This window comes from Teleopsis dalmanni, chromosome 2 (genome assembly GCF_002237135.1).
Source record: "Teleopsis dalmanni isolate 2A chromosome 2, ASM223713v2, whole genome shotgun sequence".
NCBI classification, from domain to species: domain Eukaryota; kingdom Metazoa; phylum Arthropoda; class Insecta; order Diptera; family Diopsidae; genus Teleopsis; species Teleopsis dalmanni.
The window spans coordinates 61,612,239-61,629,626 of NC_051847.1; the positions used below are offsets into that span (position 1 = coordinate 61,612,239).

At 28.2% G+C, this 17,388-nt stretch overlaps 1 protein-coding gene across 1 annotated transcript in view; it reads left to right on the plus strand.

The window, feature by feature from the left end:
- The first annotated feature begins 459 nt into the window (after positions 1-459).
- LOC119673883 (epidermal growth factor receptor) overlaps positions 460-17,388 on the plus strand; it is a 44,010-nt gene continuing 27,081 nt past the window's right edge. The window contains exon 1 of the mRNA XM_038084983.1: positions 460-1,870. Within this exon, the coding sequence (XP_037940911.1) occupies positions 1,597-1,870 (274 nt within the window). The 5' untranslated portion in view covers positions 460-1,596. The remainder of the gene's footprint in view (positions 1,871-17,388) is intronic.

Sequence of the window (17,388 nt, forward strand, 5' to 3'; positions counted from 1 at the left end):
AATAATTATTTGATTTTTTATACTAATTAATTCCTCTTCAACAATGTTTAATCAATAGTTATTCGGTTATATTTAGAAATATGGGTAAATATCATAAAATAAAATCGAAACCCACGCACACACAGATGTTACTACTTATAAGGTAATACATGCATATGTTCCAATATACAAATATACATAGACGTTACCGACGACGGTAAATGTAGAAATATCAAGTTGCGCTTAGCGCTGTGGTGGTACGAGTATAGAAGGCAAATGCTCATTTACAGGTGAGAGTGTGTAAACGATCTTAAGACCGCATTTTTTTGAATCTCAGATAAATTCGCCGGAGATTGTGTGAATTCGCCGTTGTATAATGTTTGTTTTTACCTGCGACGCGCTAAACTTTGTAACCAAAATAAATAAAGCCGAGTTCCATAGCATAGCATAAATTTGTTTTCTGTTTAATTTCTTACTTCGCCGTGTGCTCTGAAGTTGCCTGAAGAATCGTGGTAGTTTGCAGTTGTTTTGTATCTATGCATGTTAGTATCTGTGTGGCTGTGTTTGTACGTAAATTTGGTTATGGCGGTACTACTTACTTATTCGCAGTTATGAGAAGAGCGTAGATATTTTTTCTGAGCCAATTCAGTTTCGAGTTAAACGTTTGGTTGCGCAGACGCCGGACTTGTAGCGCAATAATTTTTAACGTTTTCAGTGTTTTGGATGCACTCACTCAGTGTAATTGCATATTTATGAAATCTGCATACAAAGCAAATTCAAATCAGACAAAACCGCAATACGTGAAATGCAACGAATTATTGCAACGCTTAAATAGGATAATAATAATAACAATTAATATTTTGTTTAATGTTTTTTTATAAATTAACAACTTTGTATGTTCTATGCAAAAAAATGAAATGTTAACTCGTATGTGCGGATACAGATAAAAGTTAGGCTGCAAGAAAGAAGTGAGCACGTCTCGAGGTGCGCAACCCGCGCTCAAATCCATAAACGAATGCAAAACTCGTTTCGAAAATTTGCCAAAAGATCTAAAAAAAATATATAAAATATAAAATAAAATAAAATAAAAGTGTTACTTTTTTTCGCCTGTTTGCGTGACTGTTTGTATGGCTCAAACGCGATTTAAAGTTACTCGATCGTATCTTTGTCGTCGTGCGGGTTTTAAGTGCAATTGAAGTTTGAAAACAAGTATACAAACAACCAAAACAACAACAAAAGGCTTAAAACATAATAAAAAAACAACTCAAACTGCAAGCAAGACTAACAGAAAATATCAAAACATTATTTTAAGTGCATTTGAATTTATGCTGAATTTATGTACGAAACCAATTACATATGCAAAATCATAAAATAAAACAAATCATAAAGTCGCACGACCAACACGACGAACAAAACGTCCTAATGACGTAAGTGCGTTTTTAAAAACGCTTCTTGTAAGAACAGAGTACAGAACGGAGAAAAGAACAGAACAGTTTTTGGTTTGAAAATTGTAGTAGATTTGTTTAATTTGTTGAGGTGTGAAGCATCTATGAACGTAAATAAACTTTTTTGTGGTGATCGTGTGCGGATAATGTCGAGTACACTAACGGCCATAAAATGAAAGGGTTCACATCAGTACAGCTGTTGCCACTCCTGCTTCTATTGCTAGCGATTCTATTGCAGTGCGTTTTGCAAGCGAATTCGGCGCGCGATCGTCACGCGCGAAATAATAACAATGAGGCACGCAATTATGGCGGCCGAAAACGTAATCAAGAACGTTATAAAAGCCACCCATTAACACGACAACGAAACGTTGGCAACAATGCACAACACACATCATCGACGACGAAAAACGGCGAGGATAATCACACCGAATTCGTTAAAGGAAAAAGTAAGTCTTTTTTGTTTTTGTCCAAATATGAAAAATCCATTGAGCGAAAAATATGTTGGAATGGAGATACCTTAAAGTCACTAGAACGAATTTCGTTCTAAAACTTACTGGTGATCAAAATGGAAGTACTTACTTGACTTCCAGTTACCTTCTCTATGACTGACTGATTTGAGTCAGGAAGAGGTCACTGGGTCGAGAATTAGTCTCCCCTTCTGATATTAGGAGGTCCTTAACGGCCGACATTCTGGCTTTCATTCGAAAGGCGGAATGTCTGCTGTTCGGTTAGGATCTGTTGCAGCACAAAAGATTAATCATAGTCGCAATGCTACGCTCCGCTGGGAGCTAATATTCCGTTTATTTCTATTCCTATTCTTAAGTACTTACTTGACTTACTTACTTAGTAAGTTTTGTCTATATATGAAAATTCCCATGAGCAAAGAATATATTGGAGCAAAGAGAATATATTGGATAACTTTAAGGATAATACATATATCTTCAAAGTTATTGGAACGAATTTCGTTCTAAAACTTATTGGTAATCAACAAGTAAGTCATACTTACTTACTTACTTAGTTAGTAAGTAAGTTTTGTCCATCTATGAAAATTCACATGAGCAAAGAATATAATATAAGTAAGTTTTGTCCAAATATGAAAATTCACATGAGTTTCCATGAGAATATGTAAGAATAGAGATTCCTGAAAGTTATTGGAACGAATTTCGTTTTAAAGCTTACTGATAATCACTGTTCAGTTGCCTGCCCTCATATAAATTATGAGCAGCACTAAAAGCTTCTCGTAAAATTTGGTAATAGCAGTATTAGAACTAGTTGTCTGAATTAGTTTCTGTATCGGAATTTCATGGTTTCCTGCTTAATTTCTTTTACCGAATATGCAAAGAAAAATAATATGGAAGTAGTTAAAATTTATTTTTTAATTATTGTTAAACTTAATATGCAGATGTAATTTTGTTTTTAATTTTTAAGTTGTTACGTGGAAAATATTTTAAAGTCGGTTTCGTTTTTTTTTTTTGGTTTTTACGAAGATGTCTATGTAAATTGCATAGATATTTTTAATATTAAGTATTCTCCTGATGAAGGCACAATAAGAATTTGTCAAAATACGTATAGAAATAAACTAAAAATAACGATCGAAGTAAAAGTTGAAATTCTTAAAAACAAAACCTACTTTAATAATATGCATATGTTTTTTCTGTTATACTTTTAACTACAATTAATAAACTTCAACTTGAAATATTTAACATCTGCACATATTTCTCTTGGTATATATGTAACTATACACAGCAAACTTCAAATTAAAAAAGAATCAAAAAAGTTATGATTTAATCTAAATCAATTAAATACCGTCTTAAAAAAATATAAAAGGGGTATTTCGACCAGGTATGTTAAGTGGCTATTCGACAAGCTAAGACCAGGTATGTTAACTTGATATTCGGCAAGTGAGGTATATTAACTTGGTATCAGACCAGGTATGGTAACTAGATACTCGATAAGCTTTTACGAATGAATATGTTTTGTGAATTTATGAACAATTATCTCATAAAAAGAAATTATACTTCGATTTTTCCAAAGATCGAAAAGATGGTCTATTTTTAAAGCCAATCTCTTGGATTGACAAAGAAGATTATTCTTTAATTGTCAAAATAGTACTAAATACTAAATTTGAATTGGGTACTTCTCAAATGTTACAGTAATATTTTGAATACTACAAAAGCTATCTAGGATATGTATTGTTTAGGAGTCATACTATTATAAGATTGCTAGTTAATAAATTGTCTTCTTTGGGGACAAATTATGGAGTTAGTAAATCTTCTTTTAACTTAAATCCTATCTTAACATCAAGTAATGAAAATTATTTCTATCTTTGAGATACGTATATTGCAAATACAATATTTAAATTATTTAATATATCGATTTTGGTTTAATAGAATACTTTATAATATAAATAATATCTTAAGTAACAAACATCTACTGCAATTTATTTCTTTTAAGATAAAAGATTTACTTGAGTTACTGGAAAAATTTCTTAACTTGAAGTTAGCAGTATTAGTCTGTATCTAATTAGTCCCTAGTGTATATGAATATCTTTTTACATTGTCGCAGTTTAGTTTTTTATACTAATAAGAGAATTACTAATAAGTGTTTTCACATCAACAAGACTAGTTTTCTTTCTTTTGCACGAATAACTTCAAAACATTTATGAAACTTTAATAAAAAAAAAATAGTCTATACAAAAAAGACCATAAAAACGTTAAATAAAAAATTTAAAGTAAGGAAAAATCTTCCAATAAGAACGTTAAAGACAATATGACACAGTCTTAGAACCTTTGTACTACAAATTATAATCGAAACTAAAAACAATATCTTCTCGAAACTTGTTATAATTTTTACAAATAAAGTACATTTTATTTTGATAATGTTGTACTTTCGAGCAGTACGAAGAAAACCGATATGAAATAATTTTTATAATATAAAATATGGTCCTATAGGTTTCGCAGTACCTAAAATCCAAACCTTGTTCTTCATTCTTTGAGATACCAACTAGTTCAGTCTGTTCTGTACAGACTCATTATATATATTAAACTATATGAGAATTATTAAGTAAATTTTTGTCATATTAATTCACTCTATTTATCACAACAGAATTTGCTTTAATAAGCGATACTATGTTATTTTTTGGTCTTTTATTTACTATTATTGTTACTAGCCAAGTTCTAGCAATTGCTTAACATAATTTACTTAATTCAACAATTTCATTTTCCCTCATATTCTTCCTCTGAACAGTTTTGTGAGTATGGCCTCTTAATTTTTTAAAGTAATAAAATGTTTATGATTCATTAACTGTAACTAAAATATGCTTAGTATTCTTTCTCTGGTTGATAGGCATCAGTGGAGTAGTTGGAATTTCACCAATATCGATCGGGGTTAAATAACTAAGAAGTGTGGATGACATCAGTAACACTTTTTTTTAAAAACAGAGAAAAAAAGGTTTTAATTAGGAAAAAATTTAGCTAAGCTGACTTTTTTTCCAAAAAAATTGTTTTTCTTACAAATAGACAGTCTCTTCCCTAAAATGATTGGTGTTCTTCCAAAAATGTGGCAATCCTTTCACAGAGATTATTTTTTTCTAGAAAGATTGTTTTTCTTACAAAAAGACTGCCTTTTTTCCAATAAGATTATTTTTCTTCTCAAAATATGGTATTTCTTCCAAAAGAGATAATCTTCTAAAAATATGGAGTTTTTTTTCAAAAATGATGGTCTAGCGTATGCAATTAAGCATTGTTTTTGCTTATTGTCTTCTTTTTACCATAGTTACCAAGAGGAGGGACTTAATCATACTATATTTATCGAAAACTTTCAATTCTACTCCGTTTTGTTATTGAGAAAAATGTACTCATATTATATAGTACTCATATTATATACTAATTCCTAAAAGGGAATATAACTTAATTTTACTAAAATTTTATTACTACTTTTAATAACTTTTTGAATTTAATGTGTCAATAAGCATATTTTAATATACCCATTAAACGCATATTTTAGTGAATTTCTAATAAATAAAATTAAAATAATTTGATAGTGCCACTATTGTAATCATACAGAGGTTAGTACAGATCAAGATGATCAAGTGATAGGTTATATTCGTATTTAGGTCATCGTATATCGTTTATGATAATATTGTGCCATTTCGAGCTATTTTTGAAGAATGTAGGGCAATAAATATATTTAGACCTACTTTAGCGTGAGTCTACAACTAGCGAGCATGTATTAAAGTATACATTATAAGTAGCATTTTAATACACAGAGCATCTGAATATATTTTCATAATCATAGTATAGGATTTTGAATGTATTTCGACTTTAATGCTAAATTTATCCTTTGTTATTTCTATATTACATACAGATATACCTATACATTAATCACAATACCGCTTATCTAGATCAGATTAGATTAGATTTTGACATGTATCATCATGTCACTGCATCCTTTGAGGATTATTATGACAAACCCACTATAGTTCCATAGGCACGTAACAGTTTAAAATGCCATTATGTTCTTTGGAGAGATGTTGCCTAATTCCATTATAAGTTAATAGGCACTTGATAAGAACCGAAGTCAATGTGACATCAAATGTGTTCTGCTGTTTTCTATTCTTCTTCTTCTTCAAGATTAGAGAGATGTCCAGTTAGAAGCGTCTCACCAGATGACCGACTAGCTAGAAATGCTCGATAGGGGAGCTAGGGACCTACTAATATTCAATATCCAGAACTGGCTTTAGATCGATTCGGCATGAATTTTTTAGCTTGTCTGCAGACAATTACATTATCCTAATTACTTAGATTACCACCTATCTAGTTTGTTAGTGCTTTACAATAGGCAGAAGCTGAATGTATTCCTGTTTTAGGTCTCCATTCCCTAAATTTCCATTTAATTTCTCTAATTTAGGTATCAAAAATATTACACATTATATAAAAACCATGGTTAGCGTACCTTAAGAAACATATAGTATTGTATGACTATATAGGTTAGTTCTTTGGACTTAAATCAAACGCGTTTCTTGTGAGGTGGTCTACCTTTGGTAAATACCATCTGCATAAATGTGTGTATAATAATAATTTACTAATTTAAAATTTTTTATTTAACATAACATATTTAGCAATACTAAGTTCAAATTTATGAACATAGTTCAAATCAAATTAATATAATATCAATGCTCTATAAAATCTTTTAAAATTACCACCAATTGACTTTTTGTAGTGACTTTATTGTTATTAATTTACTATAATTAAATGTAATTAAAGTATTAATAATAATTATAATAATTTAACTATTCCTATTATATTTCAAAGTGACTTTTTGTATTAAGATTTATTTAAACGAATCATTTTAAACATTTAAAGAATATAGAAACAACAGATTCTATAGTAAAACTATTTTGAAATTAATTTGATCTTAGTTGAATTTATATATTAATATAAAAATATATCCAAAAGTAGAAATACAAAAATATATCCAAGAGTACAATTTGATCTTAATTGAATATATATATCAGTATAAAAATATATCCAAGAGTAGAAATATAAGAATATATCCAAGAGTACAATTGGTATCTTAAGTCATATAAGTGATTTGATCTGAAATTTGATTGCGAGGTCTTAAGATTAATGCGTTTAAGATTTATAGCTCTTAAGATTAGTACACGTAACTTTAATGACTTAATTTATTATTGAACTTATGACAAAAACGTAACTGCATGACTTCACAAGTTTTGATTTGTTGCCAGTAAAATTACAAATAATTGCTGATATTGCATATGTAACATCGTAGCTACTTGTTTGCGTCCCCTTGCATTAGTACGAGTGCGCTATGACGTTTAATATGTGTACGTAGCGTAGTACCGTAGTAGGTATGAGTGTGTGTAAGTGCAGGTCAATTTGTTAGTGTCTAGTAAAATTGATCTATACCAGTAATTAATATGCGACACGGTTCGTCCATAGTTCACTTCGTTTTGTACGTGCAAAGTATAGCTTATGAGCCAATACGACGAGTAGAACTCTGAGTTCTACAAAACGTCTCATTTATAGCTGGTAATAGGTTTTTTTTCGGGGGAATGTATAACGCCTGGTAACGTGGCTTAAAGTTGTTGTATGCTTGTATGCTTGCTGCATTCGGAATTTATTATTGTTTAGTTAAATTGGTAATAAATTAACGCCAAATATAATCGATCTATGTCTGATGTCTTCTACTTTTGCTGATGTCATTATGCCTAACTGCAATTTGCATATGCAAGCATACATAGAATTGTCATGTATGTATGTATGTATGTAGTAAATATGCAACAATATGCAGAAGAATACCTTTTGCAATGTTTTTAAAGAGAATTAACATTAAGGAAAAAAATAAAAAAAATGAAAAAAATAATATTTATTTTTATAAAATATTTTTAAATGGAAAATAAAATTTTGCTTACATAGTATAATTTTTTTCTTTGTAAAAATTGAAGCCAAGACATGTTTTCGTTACTCTAGTACGTGTATGAGACTATAATAAGTATGTATTTTAATATAGCTACAATAAATATGTGTACTTGTGGTAATATGAACTAAATTCTCGAAAACCGTTGCATTTTTTATCTTATCAAAATAATTTAATGAGTGCTGAAAGTACGTACCAAAACATTTTGGACACAAAATTTTATTGCATAAACATTGAGAACATACGACAACTATTACCATATATAGTAGGTATACCCGAATACGCATATAAATATGTATGTACAATACTTATGGCATAAATACAGATATCAGTATGCTGTGCTAACACCTTCTAATATTGATATATTACCCTGTGTTATGTATCTGTTTATGAAAAATAAATACTAGTGAGCTCTAATTAAATAACAACAATAAAAATAAGTTTTAACCCCAATAAAAAAAAACGATAGTAAATAGTAAGTAGTCTTACACTTTATGTATCGTAGGCATTGCATATATCTATCTATTGGCCCTGTCACTACCGTACTGCCCTTGTCTTATATGTTTTCTTACACTTACTCTAAATATGCTATAACTATGTTACGTATCTACGTACATACGTGCGTATCTAATCTTGAAGTACATTTTTTTTGTTTTGACTATTTGACTTTATTTTAATTTAGTTGATTCGAATCGAGTCAAGCCAAGCCAAGTTGCTCGGAGTTACTCTGAGTTGCTCTGGGTTGACTTTACTTGACTTTAAATCAAAGTACACGAATGTGTTAAGGTAATAAGTGTTTTTTTTTTGTTATCATAAATGTTGTTATATGAAATTTTTTTGAGTTTGTTTTTTGTTTTTGGATTTTGGAAAAATTGAAAAATGCAGGTTCTGCATAATAAACTTGACGCTGCATTTTTTGAGTGTTAAAGCGAAAAGTGAAATCGAGGTGAGCATATTGACACAAGTGTTACAATTTATTTACCAAACACCAAAAATAAATGAAAAATTTTTACTTTTTAATTTATTTTATTTAATATTTATATTTTGTTCAGATAAGGTAAGATATTGTTTGCTGTTTGGCATATATGCTCATATATTATATATTCATGCCCGATGTGTAGGTATAAGTGTGTAATCCTTTTCGATTTTATCTCTGACAACACACTTGTCCGCATTACTGGTGTTTGAATTGAGTATTAAAAAAAAACAGGCGATTAAAAAATTGGAACATTTGGAACCACAAAAAATTTTTACATTGTAAATATTAGATTTTTTTCAGAAAAAGATTTAAATATTAAATTAATACTATATAAGATCTCATGACTTTATAATACAAAGTAAACGTTAAAAAAATTCAAACATTAGCCAAATATCACAATAACCATACTCACAGGAATACAATATTATTGGTTACCATAATCTATTGATAATAGGATTTGTAGTCACAATTTTGATTGTAAACAAAACTTATCTGGTAAAATGTAGTACAGTCACTGCTCAATAATTAGAACAATTGATAACGAAACAATGCGTTTATTTGAAGGTAAACTTGTAATTATTTCAAGTTGCTCTTCTATACTTTAAAAATTAATAAAGATGTAGTATCTTAGTTTAAGTTTAAGATAAAAAATTTTGTTTAATGTAAATTTTCAAAATATATCTTTTTAATTACTACATTTAAATCATGATTAGTAAGGAATGTTTATAAAAAAATATACAATTTTTTTTCATATAAAAATATGAAACTTTACTTCATATAAATATACGAAATTTTACTTCATATAAAAATTATAAAATTTTTATGCTCACTTTTCGTTGTTGGGCAATATTGTTTTCTATTTCCACTTATGCTCATTAAATTCAAAGCGTTTCAAATGTACTATATATACTTGTATACATCCACATATAAATTAAGGAAATTATTCAAGTTATGGGCCCTTATAGAAGGGGATTGAGCGTAGGTTTTATAACACAACCTCAAAAACCGACACTGTAATGAAACCAGATCCTATAGGTCCTATAGGTTGCAGAAGCACTTGATTTAGGATTGTTATGGTAAGAAAAAAGGAGAAGAAGTCAACTCATGGTCATCGGAGTCTGTGGTTATTCATTTTTTAATATTATTATTCATACATATTCTAAATGATTTTTTAATTTTTATATGATATTCTTGCGATCTTCAAATCGCGTTCTATACTTTATTCTTTATTGTATTCCTTTAAGAACTATGCTTCTTTTCCGTTATTGCTTTATTGTAACCAACATTGGCCTTAAGAGTAGTCTTTAAGCTTATTAGAGTAGAAATATAAACTTGGTTATACGATTAATTATTGCTAGGCAAATATATTTAAGCTATGAATATATTATCCGATATTGGGCACTTAAATTAAATTGTTTGATGTAATAACATATTCAATTGGTGGATATCAAGATTTCTATTGATAGAAAAATCAATACTAAATATTTTTAAATATATAATTATCTAATACACCTACAATATTTCGTCCTGCCCAAAATGGAAAAGATAGTTCTAACGAAAAAATAGAAAATCTATTTCCTAATGTTATTATGTTAGAAGTTATATTTATTATTATTAGAAGGTAATAGGTAATGTATAAACAAATATAATGTATATAAAGGTAATCTTTAGAATAAAAGAAACTGTTTTTTCAATTATTATTATGTTGATATTATTGGAAGGGGTAATTCTACACCGCGATTTACAAAACCTTTTTATCTCTAAAACAAAAGAAACTATATTTCTTACTGATATTATGTTTTTATTATTAGAAGCGATAATTGCAGACCGCGATCTATAAAACCATTTTATCTATAAAATAAAAGGAATTCTATATTCTATTATTATTAAGCTAATACTGTTATACAAAGCTATTACTATTGAGACTGTATGCTCGAATAGGAGATACAGGAATTGATCATGACGACCAATACTTTTAGAAGGCATAATTGTAAACTGCAACTTATTAGATCTATGGGCTATGCAAAGGGAAAAGACAACTAAGCTAGTATTAACAATTTAGAGATACCTATAAACCTAATAATAGCTCTTAATTCAAGTTTCCAAACCCCAATCTGTTTAATGAAAATCGTAAGACATTTTTTTTAGCAAAATTAAAACATGATCAAATAAGATAAGCATGTTCCACTCTACATTTAACAAAATCTTTTAAAATCTAATAGAAACAGTGTCAGAGACCTCGTACTGTTAAAAGCTTCCTAGGTAACACCTATAATTATAGCTGCTCAAGATTTCAGGTACAAATTCTGTTCTCTAGAAATTAATATTAATATGATTATTTAACTAAACTATTAAATTTTATAATATATCTTCCATTTTATTTTACTAAAACATTAATCTTTATTTTAACGATATTAACAAACTAATAAGACAGCAATTTAGTCAGATAACCTCTTTTATGGAAGTTAACACAGTAATTTCCCAAGACTAAACCTCACTGAAACAATCACAATTTATAGTGCGTTGCATTTAATTACATTCTTATAATAAAAAAAATAAAATTATCTAAAAAAAAATTATCTAAAAATTAATTAAAAATATTTATAAAATTTTTATATTTTTGCTGTTTTTATAAAATTTATTTTTTTATGGCGTACAAGTATCTCTTGTGTGTGAATGTTTTGAAAGCTGCTTTTTGCTATTCTTGGAATCTTATATTGTCCATTGAAATTTAAATAAACGAAAATTAAATACAAATATATATATATATAAATCATATTATATACACAATAAAAATTTAATAAATTCACATATATGTGGGAAATTGTGTTATCAAACGCAATTTGTTAAAAAAAAATGTATACATTAGAAAATCTAATGCCTTTTTCAGGTAAATATTTACTTTGCCAATAAACCGAAAGAGTAAAACGCAATCAATAAAATTGTTTGTTAAATTCATTACAACAAAATTTAAATAAACGCTTTCGAATTAGAAATCTATGATCTTAAACCCACAAGATACGTAGATACGTAGATACGTGAATACGTATAAATTATGTGTATCCCCGCACATTTAAATACTCGTTCGTAGCTAAATTATTTTTATACAACAATTGTGTAAATAAAACATTCAACATTCGCGATCGGTAAACATTGTACAATTCGATACTGGCAGTTATATGTATATACGTACTGTATTATACTATATAATATACGGTGTTGCAAACACCGTAGAGATACTCGATGTCGATTTTAAAAACCATATTTGCATAGATATGATAGGTATAGAGATACGGCAAAGACATTTATTTGTCTTTAAGTTTAGATATCTGCAAGTTATGGTGAGCGATCGCAAGACATTGTTGACAGACCGTGTACAACGGTTAAATTTTTCCGCAGAATATTATTCTAACTTGCAGATATCAAATTTAAAGGGGGATAGTTTTGAAAAAATTTAAATTTCTTTAAATATAAATATATATTAAATGAATTTATAAATTCTTTATGCTGCAGTTCAACTATATTCTTTTCCAAACGTTAATTTATAATTCTGTTATACAAAATATAGTGGTAATGTTATATATCTTACTGTATATATCAAAATAGTAATTAATAAATTAGCAGTAATTGAAATTAACTATATAATGTATTATTATTATATGGGTCTACAGCTCAACATAAGTTATAAAGTACATTTGCTTTATTGACAGTTTTGTTTGGAACGAGAGAGCTGTTAATCCAATAAGGCTAGCTTATTTCTTTCTGCAGTCCAGGGTACTACATTCATGTATTGAGAGATACAGTGTAGCCATATGTTAGGTATCAACAGCATATAGTGCCAAAAATAGGTCTGATGCTTTGTATATATTCCAATAATTTCAAGAATATTGCTTACAAAGACATTTGTATAGTAAGCCGTTTGCTTCAAGTCATACGCCTGCTCATAACTGAAACTTCTTGCTGATATAGATATTTTAGATAGGCTTGGTGTACCCTTAAATGAACTCTTTGGTGTGACATACATATATAAATAGTTAGCCACCTATTTTCTGTATAGCATTTATGTTGCCCATTGTATGCGGTAAGGTTGTAAGAGAAATGATTGATTATAAGATTTTAATTTGTATGGAATACTATATATATAGATTTATATTATTACTGGAAGACAATATAAGTTATTCGGTTACTTATTTGAACAAACTTAGGAGCAGAAGAATTTTTATAGAACTATATATATTATTAATAGAAGTCAATATAAGTTATTTGATCACTTATTTGAAGAAACTCAGAAGAAGAACAATTCTTATAGAATGATATATATTAATAATGGAAGACAATATAAGTTAATTGTTTACTTATTTAAAGAAACTTAGAAGAAGAAGAGTTCTTATAGAATTATATACATTATTAATGGAAGAAAATATAAGTTATTCGTTTACTTATTTAAAGAAACTCAAAAGGTAAAGAATTTTTATAACATTATTTATATTATTAATGTAAGACAATTTAAGTTATATTATTCGATATAATTAACTTTACATAAAAGAGTTTTAAGAGCAAAAAAAGATTTCTTTTATCATTACTAAAATTAAAATCTAAATTTATTAAATCATGCATTGTGTCATATACCTAACATAATTGGATTAGTGTTGCTAGATATATGGATACCCATCTAGTGACAAAAAACGGCAGATACTTTTATGTTGCCTAACATTTTATTTATTATATTATTTAATATCTATATAAATTTTATATTGGGTAAAAGAAGAAAATAGTATAAATATATTTTTAAAATTTTTAAATATAAAATAAAAAGTCTTAAGATAAAAACAAGTAATATTTTCAAGATAATCTGTGTATAACTATTTATAGTATTGTGTATCTTCAATAATTGTTCTTCACAAATTTTTCATTTTTAGTTTCTTAGTTTATAGAAAATGTTTCTTTAAATTAATTTTTTATAATACACGCCATTTGTATAATAGTCAGTTATATTTTTTATAAATAATTTTTATATCTTTTAATCTATATTAATTACTATATAGATTATATATAGTTATAGATTAATTTTGACCCTTTGCTCGTCATAGGATCTACGAGAGCTAATATATAATTACACAGTAACGGGATAGGCGGGGTTCGACGACTATTTAGCGTGATACAAATAAATGGGCTTAGTTGAAAAAATAATTCTCTATTAAGTCTTTTTACTTGAAATTCTGAGATTATTTACAATCTCGCACGAGTATAGTTAGCAGTATGTCGTGTAATAACCCCTTTTTGCTCTGTAATACTTATTGCTTGATAACAACAATGTGACTCCTGTCTATACCTGGAGTACATATCTCTTATTTCCTTTATCAATCCTTTCGATAAATGCAAATATTTGGCAAAAGATTTCTTTACGTTTAATTAAATTTAATTAAATTATTGGCTGCTCCGAAAGCAAATCCCAAAACAAACTGTGCTCATTTTTATCAAAACCGGATGAATCAATTCTGCTGCAAAGGTTTGTTTACCCTCAGTTTGCAAAGGTTAAAGAAAAGATAACTCCATTAGCACATTTTTATGAATCCTAAGAGATAACGAAATCACATACATACAATGTATAAAAAATGAAAATTATAAATAGAAAATATCCACGTACAGGCAGAAGAGCACAAAACTTTTTATGAATAAATTTATTGTTAATTCTGTAACAAGATAAATACAATGTCTTATAGTTATAATTTTAGTTGAAGGGGAAGTATATATTTTTTTTTTAACTTTACTCTATGCAAATTTCAATAAAACGTATATAACAAACATATTGAAAATCTCGTGGTACTCAGAAATCTATGATGTTTTTTTCTTGCTTAGCGTATTTAAAGATTTTTTTCTGCCTAAATCTCTTAGAAAATAATTTTATTAATTGTTTTTGTATAAAATATATTGTCTATAAAAATGATTGTTTTTTATTTTTTATTAGATACATGTATATATTATTTTTAGCCCATAACTGGTTTCAGTTTCTTACAATTAATGAAGTTTTATGGTTTTTAAGAATTTTTTTTTTATTTTTAATTATTTTATAGAAATTAACAAAATTCATATTATAATTCATTTAGCCTGAAGTTGCTTAAATTTTAATTTTGTTTGTTCCCCACTTTTAATATTCAGAAATCAGTAAGAAATCTAATAAAAGAGAATTAAAAATTAACAAATTAAACCCAACAAATATTTTATTGTATCTTAGATGAATTCTTTCTTTTAATTATATACAAATATTTTCACATTAATTATGCGACTTATAATATACAGCACACGCTTAGATACAACGTTAGGCTATGTTCAGATACGAGCATCTATGGGGTTGTATTGGTGTTGCTTAGCTCGAAGTTATGCTCTTCGGAGACCGCATTCCATAAAGCTAACAAAGTTCATGCGCTTCTACAATCCGCACACGAAAGTCAATATATACAAAAGAATTTTGTAACTTGTACTCAAATGCGTAAATGCGATTTTTCTTGAGTTTTTGTTTTGTTTTTGTGTTTTGTTGTAGTTTTCGGTTTAAGGTTCAATTTTGAGATTAACCTCGATTCGAAAATTTTTCAGTTTGATTATTGAAAAGTGTTTGCGTGTGTAGCCAGCCATGTGCATACAAAACGAAAGATGAAAGATGAAATTGAAAAAAGCAGAATCTACGACTTTCTACGTACAATTAAGAGTGTTAAAGTATCTGTATCTGTAGAATACAGAAATAAACAAACTCAGCTGCAAACAACACCACATACATGCATATATACTCGTGCTTAGCTTGTTTTACCTGGTCTCGCCAGTGATGCTGTATCGTTGTTGCATTCTTTATAAAGATGTATGCAACCAAATACTTGTTCGTTATTTTCTTGCCACTCTTTTTTCATTGCTATTGAGATTCTGCTGCACAAACAGAACAAAAACAACAAAAATAACAATAACAACAAACAAAAACATAAGTTCGAAAACAGCATCAACAATAACAATACAAAACAACAACTGCGAAAAGAGATCTATCAATACAGGTTTTTCAAAGTTACCTGAACGCGGCAACACTGTCACAGCTTCAGTATCTACCAACACAAATGCCTCTTATGAGATACTCGATCTCAAAGAAGTTTAAGTAACGCACAGTTACAAATGTTAACAAATACTTGCATAAGAGCTATCCGTACGGTTCCAGTGCGCTTGTATAATTGAGTTTTCGTAGATACGTGAGTAATTTTTCGTATAGGTACTTGTATTCGTATACTTTTGTATTGTATCTCGTAGAGCTGTTGTTAGCAGTCTTAAAAGATTTTTCATCTTAACGTTTTATACTTTGACGATTTAAAAATAAATCTTAACAAAAAGCAAAATTAGTTGGTAACCACGAATTATTTGCGAGCGCTACAGTCGGTTTAAAAGAGTATAAGCTTGGGGTATACACTATATAACGAGTAATGAGTTTGATATAAATAGTAAAAGTGTAATCATTTGTTCTAAATAAGAAGCCTATATGATCGTATCCATTTTTATTTATTTTTTTTACTGGGTTGTTTTTTAATATCATGTTTCCACTACAGCTAAAACTACTTATGTTCATAAAATTGAGATTAGAACGTTTCCATTGACATATTCTGATTTATGCATGTGAAACGGCTTGTTTGTTTACATTTTCCATACAAAACATATGACAAATATTTTAAATTTGGTAAATTCCATTGTGGGAAATATATTTTTAAGGGTTGCTTTCGAGGTTGTGCGCCTTAAATCAGTTCATTTATTTATAATGAGCTCATTTATAAATTATTCTCATAGCGGCTTTACTGAATAAAACTAAAATGAGGCAAGTGTATGAGGCATGGTGTAATTAGTTTCCTCATTATTTCGAATAATATACTAGCCTTTGCTAAAAAAATATTGAACTGTATTATAACATATTGATTAGTCTTTGCACATCAAGCTAATAGTTTATAAATCGAGAAATACAAATTTAATAGAACTGAAGTGCTTAATATTTGCAAAATAAGTTTTGTATAAAGTTGAGTGAATAAATTTTTTTTTATGACTTGATTATATATTAGTTTGGGGATATTCCTCAAAGATGTTCCTTAGATAGGAATAGTAATATTTTGAAAATTCCAACTACTAAGTCTAGTGGAGTAAAATAATGTATATCAATTAGTTCAATTAGTTCCAGTTATCTGAAATTAGTCGTCCCAATTAACTAAAAATTTTGTAAACCAAGACAAAGTAATTTTTAGTATCGAAAGTATAACATGATTAGATGCAGTATCCAAGTCTGTAATTTGGATATGAGAACTTCATATGTTATTGATTTCCACAAGGCCACTTGAGTAGAGGAGCTGTAACTGACGGCTCACATGCTATAACTCATGATAATATGTATATCCACCCTTTATAAGTAATCAGAGGTGATTGACTAATCTATATTTATATTTGATATAAATATATATAGTTGTTTAGTATAGCGATAGATTGTAATAGAAAGAAGTCCTTTGAAACCGTAAGAACTAAGTGAGAAAGGTT